General features: G+C 51.6%; 1 protein-coding gene across 1 annotated transcript in view; it reads right to left on the bottom strand.

The window, feature by feature from the left end:
* The window catches only part of LOC105738165 (multidrug resistance-associated protein 6-like), a 53,954-nt gene that overhangs the window by 19,287 nt on the left and 15,826 nt on the right, over positions 1–18,841 (bottom strand). The window contains 7 exon segments of the mRNA XM_030797777.1: positions 2,200–2,391; positions 2,608–2,746; positions 5,669–5,760; positions 7,361–7,504; positions 8,678–8,881; positions 11,354–11,446; positions 17,051–17,212. Of these exon segments, the coding sequence (XP_030653637.1) occupies positions 2,200–2,391; positions 2,608–2,746; positions 5,669–5,760; positions 7,361–7,504; positions 8,678–8,881; positions 11,354–11,446; positions 17,051–17,212 (1,026 nt within the window).

Below are 18,841 nucleotides of genomic sequence, written 5' to 3'. Positions count from 1 at the left end.
ACAGATGAAACCTTACTCGCCTGCCCTCTGCCCACCTCCTGCTGTGCTGCCTGCCCAGTTCCTAACAGGCCATAGACTGATGCTGATCCATGGCCAGGGGGGTTGGGAACCCCTGCTGTAGACAATATGTAATGATCAAATCAGGGTAACTGAGATAGTCATCACCTCAAATATTTATCTTTTGTATTGGGAACACAACAATCCTTCTCTTATGGCTATCTTGAAATATACAAATAAATGATCATTAACTATAATTTCCCTTGTGTACTATTGATTACTATAACTTATTCCTTCTATCTAGGCCTTCTTGTCTTTCATTCATTCTTTTTTAAATTATTTTTATTTGTTTTTGAGATGGAGTTCCACTCTGTCACCCAGGCTGGAGTGCAATGGCTTGATCTCGGCTCACTGCAACCTCTGCCTACTGGGTTCAAGCGATTCTCCTGCCTCAGCCTCCCAAGTAGCTGGGATTATAGGTGTGCCACCATGCCTGGCTAATTTTTGTATTTTTAGTAGAGATAGGGTTTCACCATGTTGGCCAGGCTGGTCTAAAAATTCCTGGCCTGAAGCAATCCTCCCGCCTTGGCTTCCCAAAGTGCTGGGATTACAGGCATGAGCCACCATACCCAGCCATTCATTCATTCTTACATTCAGTCATTCCACTAATAACTACTGCCTCGTTATCATAAACCAGGCATGGTTCCAGGCTCTGGGGAAACAGCAATGAGCAAAACAAAGTTGCTGCTCTCTTAATGGATCCATCATTCTAATGAAGGGGACAGAGACAGGCAATCCATAAACAAGTAACACAGCCAGCACATCAGGTGGAAAGTGCTATGAAGAATAAATACCAAAGCAGGGGGAGCCAGGTGCGGTGGCTCACGCCTGTAATCCCAGCACTTTGGGAGGCCGAGGTGGGTGGATCACTTGAGGTTAGCAGTTCGAGACCAGCCTGGCCAACATGGTGAAACCCCATCTGTACTAAAAGTACAAAAAAAATTAGCCAGGTGTGGTGGCACATGCCTGTAATCCTAGACTCATGAGGCTGAGGTGGGAGGATTGCTTGAACTCAGGAGGTGGAGATTGCAGTGAGCTGAGATTGTGCCACTGCACTCCAGCCTGGGCAACAGAGCGAGACTCCGTCTCAGAAAAAAAAAAAAGGGAAAAAGCAGGTGCAGGTGTAGGATGCACTAACATTAGCAGGGTGGCTGTGGTGGTAGATAAGGTGGTCACGAAAGGCCTCTCTGTGAAGGTGACAGAAGTGAGGGATGAGCCCCGGGGACTCCTGGAGAGAGCTTTCCAGCAGACTGAACAGCAGGTGCAAAGGCCCTGGGGTCAGAGTGTGCTGTGGCGGATCAGGGAATATCACAGAGACTCAGGTGGCTGGAGTAAAGCTGGGAGATGATGATGGGAGATGGGGCTAATGGATACCACAGCCAGGTCACAGGGACCTTGCCAGGGATTGTCATGACTTGGGCTTTGACTCTGAGGTAAATGGGGAGATCACCTGAGGTCCAGAGTTTGAGACCAGCCTGGTCAACATGGTGAAACCCTGTCTGTACTAAAAATACAAAACTTAGCCGGGTGTGGCGGCGTGCGCCTGTAATCCCAGCTACTCAAGAGGCTGAGGTGTGAGAATTGCTTGAACGTGGGAGGCGGAGGTTGCAGTGAGCCGAGACTGCAGCACTGCACTCCAGCCTGTGCAACAGAGCAAGACTCTGTCTCCAAAACAAAACAAAACACAAAACCACAAGTGGCGGGCTGGATTTGGCTTGGGGGTCACAGTTTGCCAACCCCTGCCCAATCCATAGCTCCAGATGCATATATCCTGTTTCCTGGGCATCTCTATCCAGACCCTTTGGTGAGGCCCAGAGAGGGGAAGCAATTAGACCAACATTACCAGCAAGGCAGGACAGAGTAAGACAGGAGTCTAGGTCTTCTACTCTCAGTTGTCAGAGAGCTCCTCGCTGCCAATCCCTGCCACAACTCCCTGCCTCTCTCTTTCTATTTCTGTTTATCAATTAATGATTATGTATTGAGCACCTAGCATGTGCTTGACGCTGAGCTGAGCCCTTTTTTGCCCCTACTTCCCTGACCATTCCTCCCATTTCTCCATCATACTGCCCATGATGAGTCAGGGACCCAAATGACCCCCAACTGCAATGTCTCCCTGTCCCAAAAAGACCCCAAAACTCTCACCTGCTCTCCAATTGAAGTGTGGACTCCCTCAGGGAAGCTGTCCACATCTGGCTGCAGGGCACAGGCCTCTAGGACTCTCTCCAGCCAGGGTGGGTCCAGCTCCTGCCTGAAGCACACATTCTCCACCACAGAGGTGTTCTGCACCCAGGCCTCCTGGGGCACGTAGGCCACAGCACCCTAAAACACAACTTACTTTGGTCAGAGGAGGATGATGGGGACAGAGGTGGGATAGATTTTGAGGAGCAGTGGGAGCTGGGCTCTCAGTGGTGGGTGGGAGGTGGAGAGAATGAGTGAAAGTGAGCTTGGCTGGGATGGGGAGGGTGGGAAGGCAGCGAGGAAGGGGGACTTTCAGGATGGGGACATCCTAGCAGACAGGCTGGGGGTGGCCTCACCTTGATGCTCACGAACCCCCTCCACCTTTGACAGCTCCCCAAGGAGGGCGGACAGCAGGGAGGATTTCCCTGCCCCCACTGGACCAACAACAGCCAGCAGACAGCCCTGGGGCACGGTGAGGTTTATTCTGGACATGCAAGAGGGGAGACATGACCTTGGTTAGGGTTCAGCCCGCCTGTGAGGAAGGGTGAGCCGCAGATGGAGCTGGGCTTTCCTGCTCTGGGAGTCTCCAAGAGGACCTGTGGGGCCGTTCTTTGTAACAGTCCTTGTCTAGCCATTTGAGCAACCATCCTGTGCACTCTGTGCGCGTGCACACGCACACAAAGTGTGCACACATGCATGCACATTTGCACACTCATACAAGCATGCTAGCGTGCACAGCAACACAGTGTGGGCACACATCCACACACACACAAGTGTGTGCACATACCCAGTCAATCCATGCTCACACACATACATGTGTGCACACATGCACACCATGCACACACATGGCTGCATGTCAACCCACATGCACACACACACAGAGTTGACTATAGCCTGAGGGTTTCACCAGCCTGGCCTCCTGCCTTGGCTTTTGCGATAAATAGGCTCTTTCCTCCCTCCCTCCCCCTGCTCTTGGTCCCGCCCCACTCCTGTCTGTGTCCCGCGGCCCATCCTCCACCCAGTGACCAGAGGGGTCTGTTAAAACCCAAGTCAGATCATGACGCTTCCCAGCTAAACCCGCCAGCTCTCCCATTTCACTCAGGGTCAAAGCTAAAGTCCTGACGATCAGGAATGACGTCTCCTGCCTCCTTCCGCTCTGTGCCTCAGCTGCTCGGCCCTGGCCATGCCGACCTCCTTGCTGTTTCTTGAACACAATAGGTCAGTGGTTCTCACCTGGGGGTGACTGCATCCCCCAGGAGTCATTCGGCAAGATCTAGAGACATTTTTGGATGTCACAACTGGTAGGGGGTGCTGCTGGCATCTAGTGGGTAGAGATTGGGGGTCTGCTAAACATCCCACAATGCACACGACAGCCCCCAACAAAGAAGTTTCAGCCCAAAATATCAACCATGCTGAGGTGCCCCCAGGCACCATCCCCCGCCCCCCCAGGGGCAGAGGCTGCAGGAAGAAATCTCTCCCACTGAACAAATTGTCCTGCTACTCACTGGCTTGTGTGTGACCCTGCAGGGTTCTTGTTCTGTCCGTGTCCCATGGCTATATAATCCAGGGGGAGGCAAACTGTGGCCCAGAGACCAAATCCTGCCTGCTGCCTATTCTTATAAATAAAGTTTTATTGGAACACAGCCACAACCATTCATTTCTATATTTCATGCTTTGAGCAGTTGTGACAGAGACTGTGTGGCCCACAAGCCTAAAATACGCACTATCTGGTCATTTATGGAAAAAGTTAGTGAATTTCTGACATAAATTATCATCAAATCTCAGCCTTCCCAGAGTGAAGGGGCTGTTATTAATTTCACTGTGGCCGGCACAGTGTCTTATGCCTGTAATCCCAGCACTTTGGGAAGCAGACGTGGTAGGATCACTCGAGGTCAGGAGTTTGAGAACAGCCTGGCCAACATGGCAAAACCCTGTCTCTACCTAAAAATACAAAAATTAGCCAGGTGTGGTGCTGGGCGCCTGTAATCACAGCTACTAGAGACTAAGGCAGGAGAATTGCTTGAACCAGGGAGGTGGAGGTTGCAGTGAGCAGAGATCGCGCCACTGCACTCCAGCCTGGGTGAAAGAGGGAGACTCTGTCTCAAAATTATTTTAATAATTATTATTATTATTATTTCACTGTGATAACAAATGTAATTAGATTAGTGGTTCTTGATCCTTAAAACATAGAATCGCCTGAAAGATTTTCTAAGAATCAAAGCTTTCATGGCTTAGCCCAGATCAATTAAATCCATCCTCACAATTAGCTGCTATGACGACTGACAGGCCCATTTTGGAGATGGGAACACGGAGGCTCACAGAGATTATCTACTTGTCAGGACCACCCAGCTAGTCAGTGCTGGGGCTGGGATTTGGACCTGGGCAGTTCAATGCCACAGGCTAGGCTTCTTACCACTATGTGGGTGTTTTCCAGGTACACAGTTTGCCCAGGTTCTTCAGTGCAACAAGGGGGAGGGTGTCTTGGCCCGTGGCCTAACAGAAGGATGGGGTGGAGGGGGAAGCCCAGGTAACTTGAGCTTGGTAAGTCTCATCGTGCAACGGTGCTTGAAATGTTGCTGTTTTCTAGCTTGATCAAAATGCTGCCATGCTTATTACCTTGGACTTTCTGCATGAGGACAAGGACCTGGTCTGTTAGAGCAGGAGCCCTCAACCCCCAGGCCACAGACTGGTACCAGTCTGCAGCCTCTCAGGAACTGGGCCATACACATACAGCAGGAGGTGAGTGCAGGGCAGGTAAGCAGAGTGTCATCTGTGTTTACAGCCACTCCCCATCACTCCCATCACCGCCTGAGCTCCGCCTCCTGCCAAATCAGCAGCAGCAATAGATTCTCATAGGAGCACGAACACTTGTGAACTGCGCACATGAGGAATCTGGGTTGTGTGTTCCTTGTGAGAATCTAATGCCTGATGATCTCTGTCTCCCATCACCCCCATTGGGGTCATCAAGTTGCAGGAAAACAAGCTCAGGGCTCCCACTGATTCTACATTATGGTGAGTTGTATAATTATTTCATTATATAGTACAATGTAATAATAATAAAGGGCACAATAAATGGAATGTGTTTGAATCATCCCAAAACCACGCACCTCACCCCGGTCCATGGGAAAACTGTCTTCCACAAAACCAGTCCCTGGTGCCAAAAAGCTTGGGGACCACTATGTTAGCGTGTTCCCTGTTGTACACCCAGGATGGTAGAAAGTGGGCGCTCAATGAGTGGTCACTGAACGGCTAGCAGAAAGAACAGCAGCACGGTGCCAGTTTCCAAGTGACAGGCAGATGGCGTGATCTGCACGTGCCATCCATTGCCCGCAGCCCCCACCTCCCCCCAGTGCTGATGCCGGCTTGCCATTATGGGCCGGGGCGGCCCCCACATCCCCCATCCCTCCCACACCCCTCCTGCCAGACTCAGCACTCACAGCTTCCAGAGGAACTTGAGTCTATGGCACCAGGGTCAACTTCTTCCAGGCAGAGGAAGGCGACCAGACGGTCAAAGGACACCCGGGCCTAGGAAAACCGAAGCCGCAGGTCACCCAGCAAGAAGAGCAAAGAACTCGGGTTTTGGGTGTCGGTGTCACAAGATGTGTGGCAACAGCTTCCTGTCTACCAAGCTCTATGCATAGGAGGCGTGAGGACAAAGCTTTCTAGTTATGGGAAACGATGCAACCCGAGTGATGACCTTGATGGTGGCGATCTCCCACCTCTGCGCTCCTACAAATCAGTGACACCGGAACAAGCCAGCTGCCATTCTGCAGACAAGATCTGGGAAGAGGATGGTGGCTTTTCCAACAAGGTTATCAAGCCATTATGTGGAACAATTTCAAATGTTGTCCACCTGGGGGCGCTCTCTCCCAGTCACAAACCCATTTTTGGGGAAGAAAGAGACCAGTTGTTAAAATCGAGATTAGGCCACGTGCAGCGGCTCATGCCGGTAATCCCAGCACTCTGGGAAGCCAAGTGCAGGAGGATCACTTGAGGCCAGGAGTTGGAGACCTGGGGAACATAGCGAGACTCTTTGTTTCTACAAAAAAGTAAAAAATTAGCCGGATGTGGTGGCCCATGCCTGTAGTCCCAGCTACTCAGGAGGCTGGGAGGTAGAAGCATCACTTGAGTCCAGGAGTTTGAGAATGCAGTGAGCTGAGATCGTGCCACTGTACTCCAGACTGGGTGACAGAATGAGACCTTGTCTCAACAAATAAACAAATCAATCAACAAATAAACAAATAAGGCGGCCGGGCACGGTGGCTCATGCCTGTAATCCTAGCACTTTGGGAGGCCGAGGCGGGTGTATTACATGAGGCTGGGAGTTCAAGACCAGCCTGGCCAACATGGTGAAACCCTGTCTCTACTAAAAACACAATCAATCAATCAGTCAATCAATAAGACTGGGTGCAGTGGCTCATGTCTATAATCCCAGCACTTTGGGAAGCCAAGGTGGGCAGATCACCTGAGGTCAGCAGTTCAAGACCAGCCTGGCCAACATGGTGAAATCTCATCTCTACTAAAAATACAAAAAAATAAATTAGCTGGGCATGGTTGTGCGTGCCTGTGGTCCCAGCTACTTGGCAGGCTGAGGCAGGAGAATCACTTGAATCTGGGAGGCAGATCTTGCAGTGAGCTGAGATTCCACTACTGCACTCCCACCTGGGTGACAGAGTGAGACTCCATCTCTAATAAATAAATAAAAATAAAAAATAAGAAACATAGAGATGGCTCAGGTATGCTGCCGTTTCTTGTTTTCATCATGCTGAAAGGACTAGAGATAGCAAAGGAAGAGAAACAAAATTGCTTTGTATAAAAAAGGGAACTGACATGATTGCCCGTATGTGGAATTGCTGGGCAGATGGATAAGTATGCATGTTCTGAGGGTGTTTGTGGAGAGGTCTGCACATTGCCCTCCAAAGGCTGACCCCTTCCAGATGTATTTGCTGTACTCTCTGCCCGCCTCTGTTCTTGCCCCTGCTCGCCTCTTTTCCAGCTCCACACCATCCGTCTCCCTCCCACCCTGTCTTCCCTCTCCTCTGCAAATGGCAGGCGTAGGGAAGCTGGAGCCAGGTGTAGCCCACGCACTCTCCCAGGATGGCTCCAGCCCTTGCACCCACCTCACCTGGACGAGGGAGTGGATGGAGAAGGGCAGGAAAGCCTGGGCCTTGTTGAGGATGTTGAGAACCGTGAGAGTCACAAAGCCTTTCTCTGCATCCATAGCATTCTTGGCCACCAGAGTGTGGACAGCAAACACCACCAGTGCGACCTGGGGGGTGGGGTGGGGGGGGACACATGGGGCAACAGTGAGACACACAAGCATAGACAGGGTAGCCCGGGCAAGCTGTGGTGCCTGCGCAGTGCATGTGGCCCACCCGCCATGTCCACTTGTGCTTCCCTCCATAGATCCCACTTCCAGTCCTGCTAACACACGTCCTCTCCTCAGTCATAAGCTATGCAAGGCTCTCTCTAAACACACAGCGCATTGCTAAAGGCAATGAATGTGCAGCCCCACGAGCCTGGGGAGAACCTGATGCCTCTAGGTTCCAGGCATTGGGGGACGGCAGAGTTTTTGATCTTGGTAGCATTGTTGTTGTTCGAGACATGGTGGAACTTGTGATTCTAGGGTCCCTTGGAAGATGACTCTAAAGTTGCAGGCAGGAGCAGCACTTGAGGGCTCTAGGTGTTGGTGTCATCTGTGGTCCTTTTTTTTTTCTTTGTTGAGATGAAGTCCTGCTCTGTCACGCAGGCTGGAGTGCAGTGGCATGATCTTGGCTCACTGCAACCTCTGTCTCCCGGGTTCAAGTGATTCTCCTGCCTCAGCCTCCCAAGTAGCTGGGATTACAGGCGCCCGCCACCACAACCGGCTAATTTTTGTATTTTTAGTAGAGACAGGTTTCGCCATGTTGGCCAGGCTGGTCTCGAACTCCTGACCTCGGGTGAGCCACCCACCTCGGCCTCCCAAAGTATTGGGACGACAGGCCTGAGCCACCATGCCCTATGTATCAAAGTTTTTAAAGTTGTGGTTTAGGAAGGTTGTTCTGACAGCAATATGAAATAAATTACAGAATGGCAGGACAAGGATGATGTCCAGTGACAGGGTGGCTATGGACATCTGCTGGCCAGCATCAGGGAAGTCACTCTGACCCAGGATTCTACCTCTGCCGCCCCCCTGCATCTGTACCCTCCTCCCCACATCGGTAGAAGCCTGGAACTCTCTCTGAGAGTTCAGCAGACTTTATCGGCCACTGCCACCTTTGCTAGAATAAATGCTTAATTAGTTCTTGTAGAAGACAGCAGGGACCCAGAGAGAACAGGATCCAGAATGAGTGGGTTTTGATGGACACGGTGGTAGGATCTGGGGGGCTCCACCTACCTCACCCTGCCCCCACCCCCGCACTCCTTCCCCAGTGCTGCCCAGCATAGAGACGAGTGACGTCACCAGAAATGTAGACACTTGGAAGGACACCAGCGACACAGAGAAGAGGAGGCCGGAGGTCCGCAAGGCGCCCAGCTCCTGGCCTCGGATGCCCAGGACTCTGTCCAGAAAGGCTCCCTCCCAGCCATGGAACTTGATGGTCTTCGAGTTCCTGAGGATAGAGCTGGTGAGCCGTGCCCGTGAGTCCTTCTGCCTCATTTGCTCTTCCTGGGATCGGAGGGAAAAAGAGAGATGAAGACAGGGACAGTTGAGAATTCTTCCCTGCACCCCGACAGCCACCCTTCAGCAAATCCCATTCATCTCGCCAAGCTGCGTCCCAAACCTGTCTGCCTCTCAGCATCTCTGACCCTCAGTCCTGGGCCTCCAGTCCCAGGTTGGAAACCTACACCACTTCTCAGGTGGGAGGAGAGCTGACCCTGGGACAATGCGCCCCATGGAGGAAGCCTCTGATGCCCGGAGAACAGAGGCAGCCTGAGCCCGCCTGAGCCCACCTGGGTATGGCACCGTCAGGAAGGCTACCTGGAGGTGGTTGATGCCCGAGCTACGTCTTTTTTTTTTTTTTAACTTTTACATTTTTTGTGGAGGTGGGGTCTCGCTATGTTGCCCAGGTTGGCCTCGAGCTCCTGGGCTCAAGTGATCCTCTGCCCTCAGCCTCCTAAAATGCTGGGATTACAGCCTGAGCTACATCTTAAATGACCAGGAAGTGGGTGCTGAGCAGGCAGAGGATGGAGCTGGAGAAGAGGGAGAGGAGGGGCTTGAGACGGGGGTGGGGGTGGGGGCTGGGGGTGCGGGGGTTGGGGGAGGCAGCTAAAACCCAGGCACAGGGAATGGCATGACTCAGAGGACACTCCGTGTGGCCAGAGGAGCGCGTCGGCAGGGTCACTTGGCACTTTACGGTCAGGCAGAGGAATTCAGGGTCTCCTGTGCTTCACACCATGGGGCGGGGGGGCATCATCAGAGGGGCAGCTGCCTGGAGAAGGTTTTTCTTTTTGAGACGGAGTCTTGCTCTGTCGCCCAGGCTGGAGTGCAGCGGTGCGATCTCGGCTCACTGTAACCTCTGCCTCCTGGGTTCAAGGGATTCTCCTGCCTCAGCCTCCTGAGTAGCTGGGACTATAGGCACCCGCCACCACGCCTGGCTAATTTTTGTATTTCTTTAGTGGAGACAGGGTTATGCCATGTTGGCCAGGCTGGTTTTGAAATCCTGACCTCAGGTGATCTGCCCGCCTCAGCCTTCCAAAGTGCTGGGATTACAGGCGTGAGCCACTGTGCCCAGCCTACAGTGTTTTAGAGGAGGCCATGCAGGAGGCTGGAGAAACAGCACAGGTGACAGACGGACACTGGGACAGCTGGGCCAAGAGAGGAAATAAGTTCCTTCCATCCATCCCCCATCCCTCCCTCTCTCTTTCCCGCCTTTCCTTCCTTCCCTATGTCCTTTCTTCCTCTCTCCTTCCCTTTCTTCCTTCCCTCTTTCCTTTTCTTTCCTTCCCTCCCTCCCCCTTCTTCCTTCTCTCCCTCATTCCTTCTCTTCCTCCCTCAATTCTTTCCTTCCCTCCCTCCCTCCATCCTTCCTCCCCTTTCCTGTCTTTCCTTCCCTCCCTCCTTTTCTCTCCTTCCCCTCCCTCCTTCCTCTCCTCCTTCCCTTCCTCTCTCCTTCCCTTCTTCCCTCCCACCTTTCTTCCATAGTTCACAAACACTTACTGAGAACCTTCTGCCTGCCAAGCACTAACTAGATGCCGAGTCTGCCACAGTGAGTGGCCTGTGCTGTTGCAAAGCTTCCGGTTAAGGTGAACAAGGCAATCAATCAACCCCTGCCGGGTGCTTCCTGCAGGGCCCTGTAGGATGTGGGAAGTGCTGTTGGAGGGGGAAGCAAAAACAAACCCAGGGCAGGCAAAGGAGAGGCTGCTGCTGGGAGGAGAGGGATGGACGTGTGGTTTCCTTGCTGGAGGGTGGTGAGGGAAGCTGCTCTGACTGCAGGGAGGTGACAGAAGGTCTTTGGGAGTGAGGGTGATCCAGGCGGAGGGAACAGCTAAAGGGAAGTCCTGGAGGGATGTGTGAAATCGGGCAGGTTTGAGGATGGGGGATGTGGGGGCGGGAAGGCAGGGAAGGAGGGGAGACGGGTAGAAGGTGAGGTTGGAAGCAATGAGGCCAGCTCAGGGCAGGCCTGGTGGGCCACTGTGGGGTCTTTGGCTCAGTCTGAGGAAAATGGGGCCGCTGTGGGTCTGAGTAGAGGAGGGGTGCAACATATTCGGTTTGCATCGGTCTCCTCTGGCTGGGAGTGGAGAGAGGCTGAGGGCAGAAGCGGAGAGTGAGCCAGGGGGCTTGCTGCTGTGACCTGGGTTAGAGACCATGGGGTTTGGAGAGCCTGTGCTGGGAAGGGTGACATTCTGGATGCATTTTGAAGGTGACGCCAAGCAAATCTGCTGACAGATGGGATGTGAGAGAAAAAGGCATTGAACTGACCCAGGGCCTGTGGCCTGAACACTGGAGGGACGGAGCCACTGTCCATTGAGGTGGTGGGGGGAGGGGGTACAGGTCTGCATGATGGGCAGCTCACAGACGACAAGAACAAAGCCAGACCCGTGGGCTCGCACTCAACTCTCCCCTCCCCATCTCCCACCCCAGGACCTGTTGCTTCCTCCCTACTTCCTGCCTGGTCCATCCCTTTCCCAAAAGCCAAACCTGATGGTGGTTCCTCTTCTTGGTAATGAAGAAATTCAGAGGGAGGAGGCTCAGGAAGACAGCGATGGCAGTGAGGGCAGAGGGGCCCAGGAGCTGGGGACAGAAGGGGCAGGATGTCAGGAGATCCCGAGGAGCCCAGCTCTCAGAGGCATGTGAACCTGAGCGACTCCATCTTGAATAGGGGCTGGGTAAAATGAGGCGGAGACCTACTGGGCTGCATTCCCAGACGATTAAGGTATTGTAAGTCACAGGATGAGATAGGAGGTCAGCACAAGATACAGGTCACAAAGACCTTCCTGATAAAACAGCTTGCAGTAAAGAAGGCGGCCAAATCCCACCAAAACCAAGATGGCTACGAGAGTGGCCTCTGGGCATACTCACTGCTGCACTCCCACCAGCACCATGACAGTTTACAAATGCCATGGCAACATCAGGAAGTTACCCTATATGGTCTAAAAAGGAAAGGCATGAATAATCCACCCCTTGTTTATCATATCAAGAAATAACCATAAAAATGGGCAACCAGCAGCCCTCTGGGCTGCTCTGTCTATGGAGTAGCCATTCTTTGATATCTTTACTTTCCTAAAAAACTTGCTTTTGGTCGGGCACGGTGGATCATGCCTGTAATCCCAGCACTTTGGGAAGCTGAGGTGGGCGCATCACCTGAGGTCAGGAGTTCGAGACCAGCCTGGCCAACATAGTGAAACACAGTCTTTACTGAAAATATAAAAACTAGCCAGGCGTGGTGGTGGGCACCTGTGATCCCAGCTACTCGAGAGGCTGAGGCAGGTGAATAGCTTGAACCCGGCAGGCAGAGCTTGCAGTGAGCCAGGATCACACTACTGTACTCCAGCCTGGGCGCCAGAGTGAGACTCCATCTCAAAAAACAAACAAACAAACAAACAAACAAACAAACACTTGCTTTCACTTTACGGACTCGCCCTGAATTCTTTCTTGCACGAGATCCAAGAACCATCTCTTGGGCTCTGGATCAGGACCCCTTTCCTCTAACACAGCTGCAGATCCCGAAGGTGATCAGACTTGGGTCCTAAGATGGGAATGTCAGGGAATCTGACAACGGCAGCCACCAGGTCCCAGGGATCTGTGTTCATGGGGGTCTGCTGTGTCAGGAGATGCCTGCTGAAGGTGGGGTCCTTCAATGTCGGGGAGGGGAATGGCCCTCGTACACGATGGGGAGAAAGTTTCAAGACAGATCATGCACACACACAAGTGGGAATGGGGGGTGTTCCCGGCCACAACGGTAAAGTTGAGACCTATGGAATCAGGACCTGGTTCAAATCCTGACCCCGACACTTTTGAGTGTGGCCTTGGGGCAAGTCACCTCCCTAAGGTGCAATTCCCTTGTCTGCAAAATGGGAATAGAGTTGTTCTCATTTGGCATTTTCTCTTATTGTGCTTATTTTCCTAATCTTCATTTCATCCCTCACGAGGGTTGTCAGATTTAGTAAATCATCATACAGGATGCCCAATTACATTTGAAGATAAAGAATGAGTAAGGTTTTAGTCTAAGTCTCATGCAATATTTGGGACATACACTGAGAAATTCTTCCGTTTGTCTGAAACTCTTCACTTGATGTCCTATGTTTTCTCTGGCAACCCTGCTGCCCCACCAACGTGGTGATTTTGGGATAGTAATCTTCCCCCTCTCAGTTTTGGTTTCTATATCTGGAAAATGTGGAAGTAGGAGGTAGAATAAATGATTTTTAAGTTGTTGTGACTTTGAGATTTCTTCATGGGTTATTTGGACCCATTCTCTTGACAAGCCCCACCCCAACTCCAGTCTGTATGCCTCAGTTTCCCCTCTCAGTCCTTAGGAACACTACGTTTATTTATTTATTTTGAGATGGATTCTCGCTCTGTGACCCAGGCTGGAGTGCAGTGTTGCGATCTTGGCTCACTGCAACCTCCGCTTCCCAAGCGATTCTCCTGTCTCAGCCTCCTGAGTAGCTGGGATTACAGGCGTGTGTCACTCTGCCTGGCTAATTTTTGTATTTTTAGTAAAGACGGGGTTTCACCATGTTGCCCAGGCTGGTCTTGAACTTCTGGCCTCAAGTGATGCACCCACCTCAGCCTCCCAAAGTGCTGATACTACAGGTTTGAGCCACCCCACCTGGCCTGGGAACAGTATTTTCTCACCTTGGGCCAGTTTGTTTCATTTATGCGGCAATGGCGCCACCTAGTGGCTCAATGGAGAAGTGCCCAGAGGGTAAACACCAGCCCACAGCAGGGCTTGGAAAAACACTCAAAGGAATGTGAGCAGATGAACATATCTGTCTGGGGGAAAAATGGTATCATTAAACCATAGCAACCTCAATGTCCACTCCTCCTTCACCAAGATCTCACGGTGATGTTAGGAACTGTCTACCAAGAGGCAGGAAAAGTACACAAGCAAAGTAACATGGTGCATTATCTATGGATATCTTGTTGGTCTCTTTTTTTTTTTTTTTTTTTGGAAGGAGTCTCGCTCTGTCACCCAGGCTGTAGTGCAGTGGTGTGAGCTTGGCTCACTGCAACCTCTGCCTCCCCGGTTCAAGTGATTCTCCTGCCTCAGCCTCCCTAGTAGCTGGGATTACAGGCACATGCCACCATGCCTGGCTAATTTTTATATTTTCAGTAGAGACGGGGTTTTGCCATGTTGGCCAGGCTGGTCTTGAACTCCTGAACTCAAGTGTTCTGCCGGCCTTGACCTCCCAAAGTGCTGGGATTACAGGCGTGAGCCACCGTGCCCCGCCTGGTCTCATCTGATTTTTAGCAACGGTGGGGTCAACCTGATCAATTGCCCTGAATTTTCCCATGTTCTTCCTCTCTCTCTCTCTTTCTTCCTAATGATGACATTTATGTACTGCATATCAAGCCCTGTCTGAGTGCCTTATGTTGTAATTGCTAAGCACCTACCTATTGTTTGCAAGGCCCTGGAATACAAGGTGAAGGCACTGGAAAAGGTCCTGGCCCCTAGCCCTAGCAAAAGCAATCATATGCATGAGCGTTCGAGTTTTTTTTAATATTCAACAATTACAATGAAAATGCCACTAACAGTTTTTACAAGGCCAGGCACAGTGGCTCATGCCTGTAATCCCAGCACTTTGGGAGGCTGAGGTGGGCAGATCACCTGAGGTCAGGAGTTCAGGACCAGCCCAACCAACATGGTGAAACCCGGTCTCTACTAAAAATACAAAAATTAGCCGGATGTCGTGGTGCACGCCTGTAATGCCAGTTACTCAGGAGGCTGAGGCTGGAGAATTGCTTGAACCTGGGAGGTGGAGGTTGCAGTGAGCTGAAATCGCACCACTGCACTCAAGTCTGGGCAACAGAGTGAGACTCCGTCTCAAAAAACAAATAAACAAACACTTAGCCAGGGCTCTGTAAACCGTGGCATATAGTATCTATACGGGAGACATATGGATCCCTCCACCTGTTTTCATACAGCCCATGAGCTGCACAAAAATGTTTAATATTTTTTATATTTTTAAATAGTTGAAAAAAATCAGGCCAGGCATAGTGGCTCATGCTTGTAATCCCAGCACTTTGAGAGGCTGAGGTGGGTGGATCACTTGGGGTCAGGAGTTTGAGACCAGCCTGGCCAAAATGGTGAAACCCCGTCTCCACTGAAAATACAAAAATTAGCTGGGAGTGGTGGCATGCGCCTGTTATCCCACCTACTCGGGAGGCTGAGGCAGGAGAATTGCTGGAACCCAGGAGGCAGAGGTTGCAGTGAGCCAATATCGCGCCACTGCACTAAAGCCTGGGCAACAGAGTGAGACTCTGTCTCAAAAAAAAAAAAAAAAATCAGAAGGATACTATTTCATGACATATGAAAATGATATGCACTTCCAATGTTAGCATCCATAAATAGCATTTTATTGGAAGAATATCATGCCTGTTTGCTTAATATGGTCTCTGGCCACTTCTGCACTCCAAGGGCAGAGGTGAATATTTGCAGGAGAGACGGTATGGCTCCCAGTGTAAAAAATATCTACTGTCTTGTCCTTTATGGGAAAGTAACTAATGATAATATTACAAATACCTACAGGGTACAGCTGTGTGTCTGGCGCCATTTTAAGTGCTTTCTACATACGGGCTCGTTTAATGCCTCAGCACCTCTGGGGCAGGGGTGCTACTGTTAATTATGATCCTCACGTTGGAGACAAGAACAGGAGGCACAGAGAGAGTAGGTTCCTTGCACACGGATTCACAACTGGTAAGTGCTCAAAAGCAGGATTTGAGCCTAGGCACTTCCCGATACAGAGTCTAATTTTATTTTTATTTTTATTTATTTTTTGGAGACAGAGTCTCACACTGTCACCCAGGCCGCAGTGCAGTGGCATGATCTCGGCTCACTGCAACCTCCACCTCCAAGGCTCAAGCGATTCTCCTGCCTCAGCCTCCAGAGTGGCTGGGATTATAGGCACCCGCCACTATGCCCAGCTAATTTTTGTATCTTTTAGTAGAGACGGGGTTTCACCATGTTGGCCAGGCTGGTCTCGAACTCCTGGCCTCAAGTGATCCACCCTCCTCGGCCCCCCAAAGTGCTGAGATTACACTCGAGCCACCACACCCAGCCCAGAGTCTGATTTTAATTTAAAAAAAGAAAACCCTATACCACAAAGTTAAAGGAATGAAGTTGGAAAGTAAATGTTTTGTTTGTTTTGTTTGGTTGTTTCCTGATGGCTACTTTGTGTTTTTTGAACACTAAATAGCAATTTTTTCCCCCTAAAATGTTCTCCTCTTGTGTTTTGTGGATAGTAGCTGTGGTGGTGCCCCAGGGTTACTGGTAACTTCAAAACATGGTTAACTTGCCTACTGGGTACCCTAATAGCACATGGGGAAGTGACAACGTCATCATCATCATCGTCATCATCATCATTCTACAGAGGAAACTGAGGCCCAGAGAGGGTGAGCTTCCTGCCCAAGGTCAAGTGAAGGTCATCCTTATTGAAGACTTTTCCCATTATATCAGACAATAGTAGGCAAATGGAGACAGGATTGGAGGAGGAAGAGAAGGAGGAGATGGGGGTGGAGGGTGGGGAGAAAAAGGAGGAGAGGAAGAAGAAAGGGAAGAGAAGGAGAGGGAGGAGGAGAGGGAAGAGAGGGAAGAGAGGGAGGAGGGTAGAGGAGAAGAGGGGAGAAGGCAAGAAGTGGGAGGGAAGATGACACGGAGCAGAAAGGAAGAAGGTGGAGCAGGAGAGAGGAAGAGGAGGAGGAGGGGGAAGGAGGAAAAGGAAGGGGTGCAGGAAGAGGAGGGGGTGCTTGAGTAGAAGGTGGGGGGGATGGAGGAGGAGGGAGGGTGCAGGGAGGGGTGCAGGAGGATGGGGGCAGGAGGAGGAGGCTGGTGCAGGGGGAGAGGGGAGGAAGCCTTATAAGCTTCTACACCTGGAATGGAATCCAGGGTGATGAAGGCAGAACAAGGGTAAAACCTTTCATGTGCCTCTCTGACACCAACCCGGTTCTCCCACAGCCTCAAACTTGCCCTAACCCTGGGGTCACAGCAGACCTCTTCCAGCCTTTTGAATACTAAGTCAGGAGGAGGAAGGGTGGGAGGGAGGAGGAGGAAGGGTGGGATGGGGAGGAGGAGGAAGGGTGGGAGGGGAGGAGGAGGAAGGGTGGGAGGGGGAGGAGGAGGGGGAGAAGGAGGGGTGGGGGACTCCGTTCAAATCCCGTCTTCCTCCTCTCGCATACCTGCCAGAGATAGACGAAGCAGACCACGATCCAGACAAGAGGCAGCCACAGCCCGTTGAGGTAGAGGACGCTCTCGGTCAGCCGCTGCACGTCCACGGACACCAAGCTGACCACGTCACCCACCGCACTGGCCTTTCTGGAGCCGCTGGACAGAGCCAGGACCTGGTGGGTGGGCGGAAGGAGAGAAGTAAAGTGGGGAGGCCGGGGCAGAGGGACGCCCCAGTGGCTTCTCCACCCACTGAGCCCCACTTCACGCTCTGCGAGGTGGGTGAGTAAACTCTCTTAGGCCAACCTCTCAGGGCTCTGAGGATCCACAGAGATGACAAAAATGAAAATCCCCCAAGATCCCTAAAGCATGGGAGGTGTAATAATGTTTAACATGCACAAAAACACCAGATCAACATGGATAATGGTGGTCATCTGCCCAGTGCTCACCATGTGGCAGGCACTGTTCTAAATGAACAGCCTCATCCTGTCCCGGGTGCTCACAGCTGTGAATGGTACCAAGCAGGCACTACCATATTCATTCCATCTAATGCCAGGCCAGGCGCAGTGGCCCCTGCCTGTAATCCCACCACTCTGGGAGGCTGAGGTGGGAGGACTGCTTGATCCCAGGAGTTTGAGACCAGCCTGGGTGACATAGTAAGACCCAACCTCTACAAAATACTTTTAAAAATTAGCCAGGGGGCCAGGCGCGGTGCCTCACGCCTGTAATCTGAGCACTTTGGGAGGCCGAGGTGGACAGATCACCTGAGGTCAGGAGGTGGAGACCAGCCTGGCCAACATGGGGAAACCCTGTCTCTACCCAAAATACAAAAATTAGCTGGGCATAGTGGCAGGTGCCTGTAATCCCAGCTACTTGGGAGGCTGAGGTGGGAGAATTGCTTGAACCCAGGAGGTGGAGGTTGCAGTGAGCCGAGATCAAGCCATTGCATTCCAGTCTGGGCGACAAGAGCAAAACTCCGTCTTGGGGAAAACAAAAATTAGCCAGGCATGGTTGTGGTGTGCCTATGGTCCCAACTAGCTACTGGGGAGGCTGAGGTGGGAGGATCGCTTGAGTACAGGAGGTTGAGGCTGCAGTGAGCCATGTTGGTGCCACTGCACTCTAGCCTGGGCAACAGAGCAAGATCCTGTCTTAAAAAAAAATGCCATGGATAAAATGCTCTCTATTATTCTCTCACCAAGGAAAACACCATTTCCAATTAAATTAAGACATGTAAGAGACATCTCGATTTTGGAAGTATTAGAGTGAAAAAAAAAATGTGAGACTAGAATCAACGAAATAAACATTTACTAACCCCATTCTATGGCTAAAGAAACTGAGGCACAGAGAAGTTGAGCAACTTGCTCAGTTACAGGCCTTGTAAGCTCCTACACCATGGATGGAATCCAGGATGACGAAGGCATGACAAGGGTGAGACCTTTCTTTTTTTTTTTTTTTGAGACGGAGTCTCGCTCTGTTGCCCAGGCTGGAGTGCAGTGGCGCAATCTCGGCTCACTGCAAGCTCCGCCTCCCGGGTTCACGCCATTCTCCTGCCTCAGCCTCCGAGTAGCTGGGACTACAGGCGCCCGCCACCACGCCCAGCTAATTTTTTGTATTTTTAGTAGAGACGGGGTTTCACCGTGGTCTCGATCTCCTGACCTCGTGATCAGCCCACCTTGGCCTCCCAAAGTGCTGGGATTACAAGTGTGAGCCACCGTGCCCGGCCAAGGGTGAGACCTTTCACGTGCTTCTCTGACACCAACCTGGTTCTCTGGCAGCCTCACGTCTGCCTTAACCCTGGGGTCACA

Source organism: Nomascus leucogenys, chromosome 18, assembly GCF_006542625.1.
Source record: "Nomascus leucogenys isolate Asia chromosome 18, Asia_NLE_v1, whole genome shotgun sequence".
NCBI lineage: Eukaryota > Metazoa > Chordata > Mammalia > Primates > Hylobatidae > Nomascus > Nomascus leucogenys.
The sequence above is the reverse complement of the archived record's forward strand: the minus strand, read 5'-3'. Positions and strand labels throughout refer to the sequence as shown.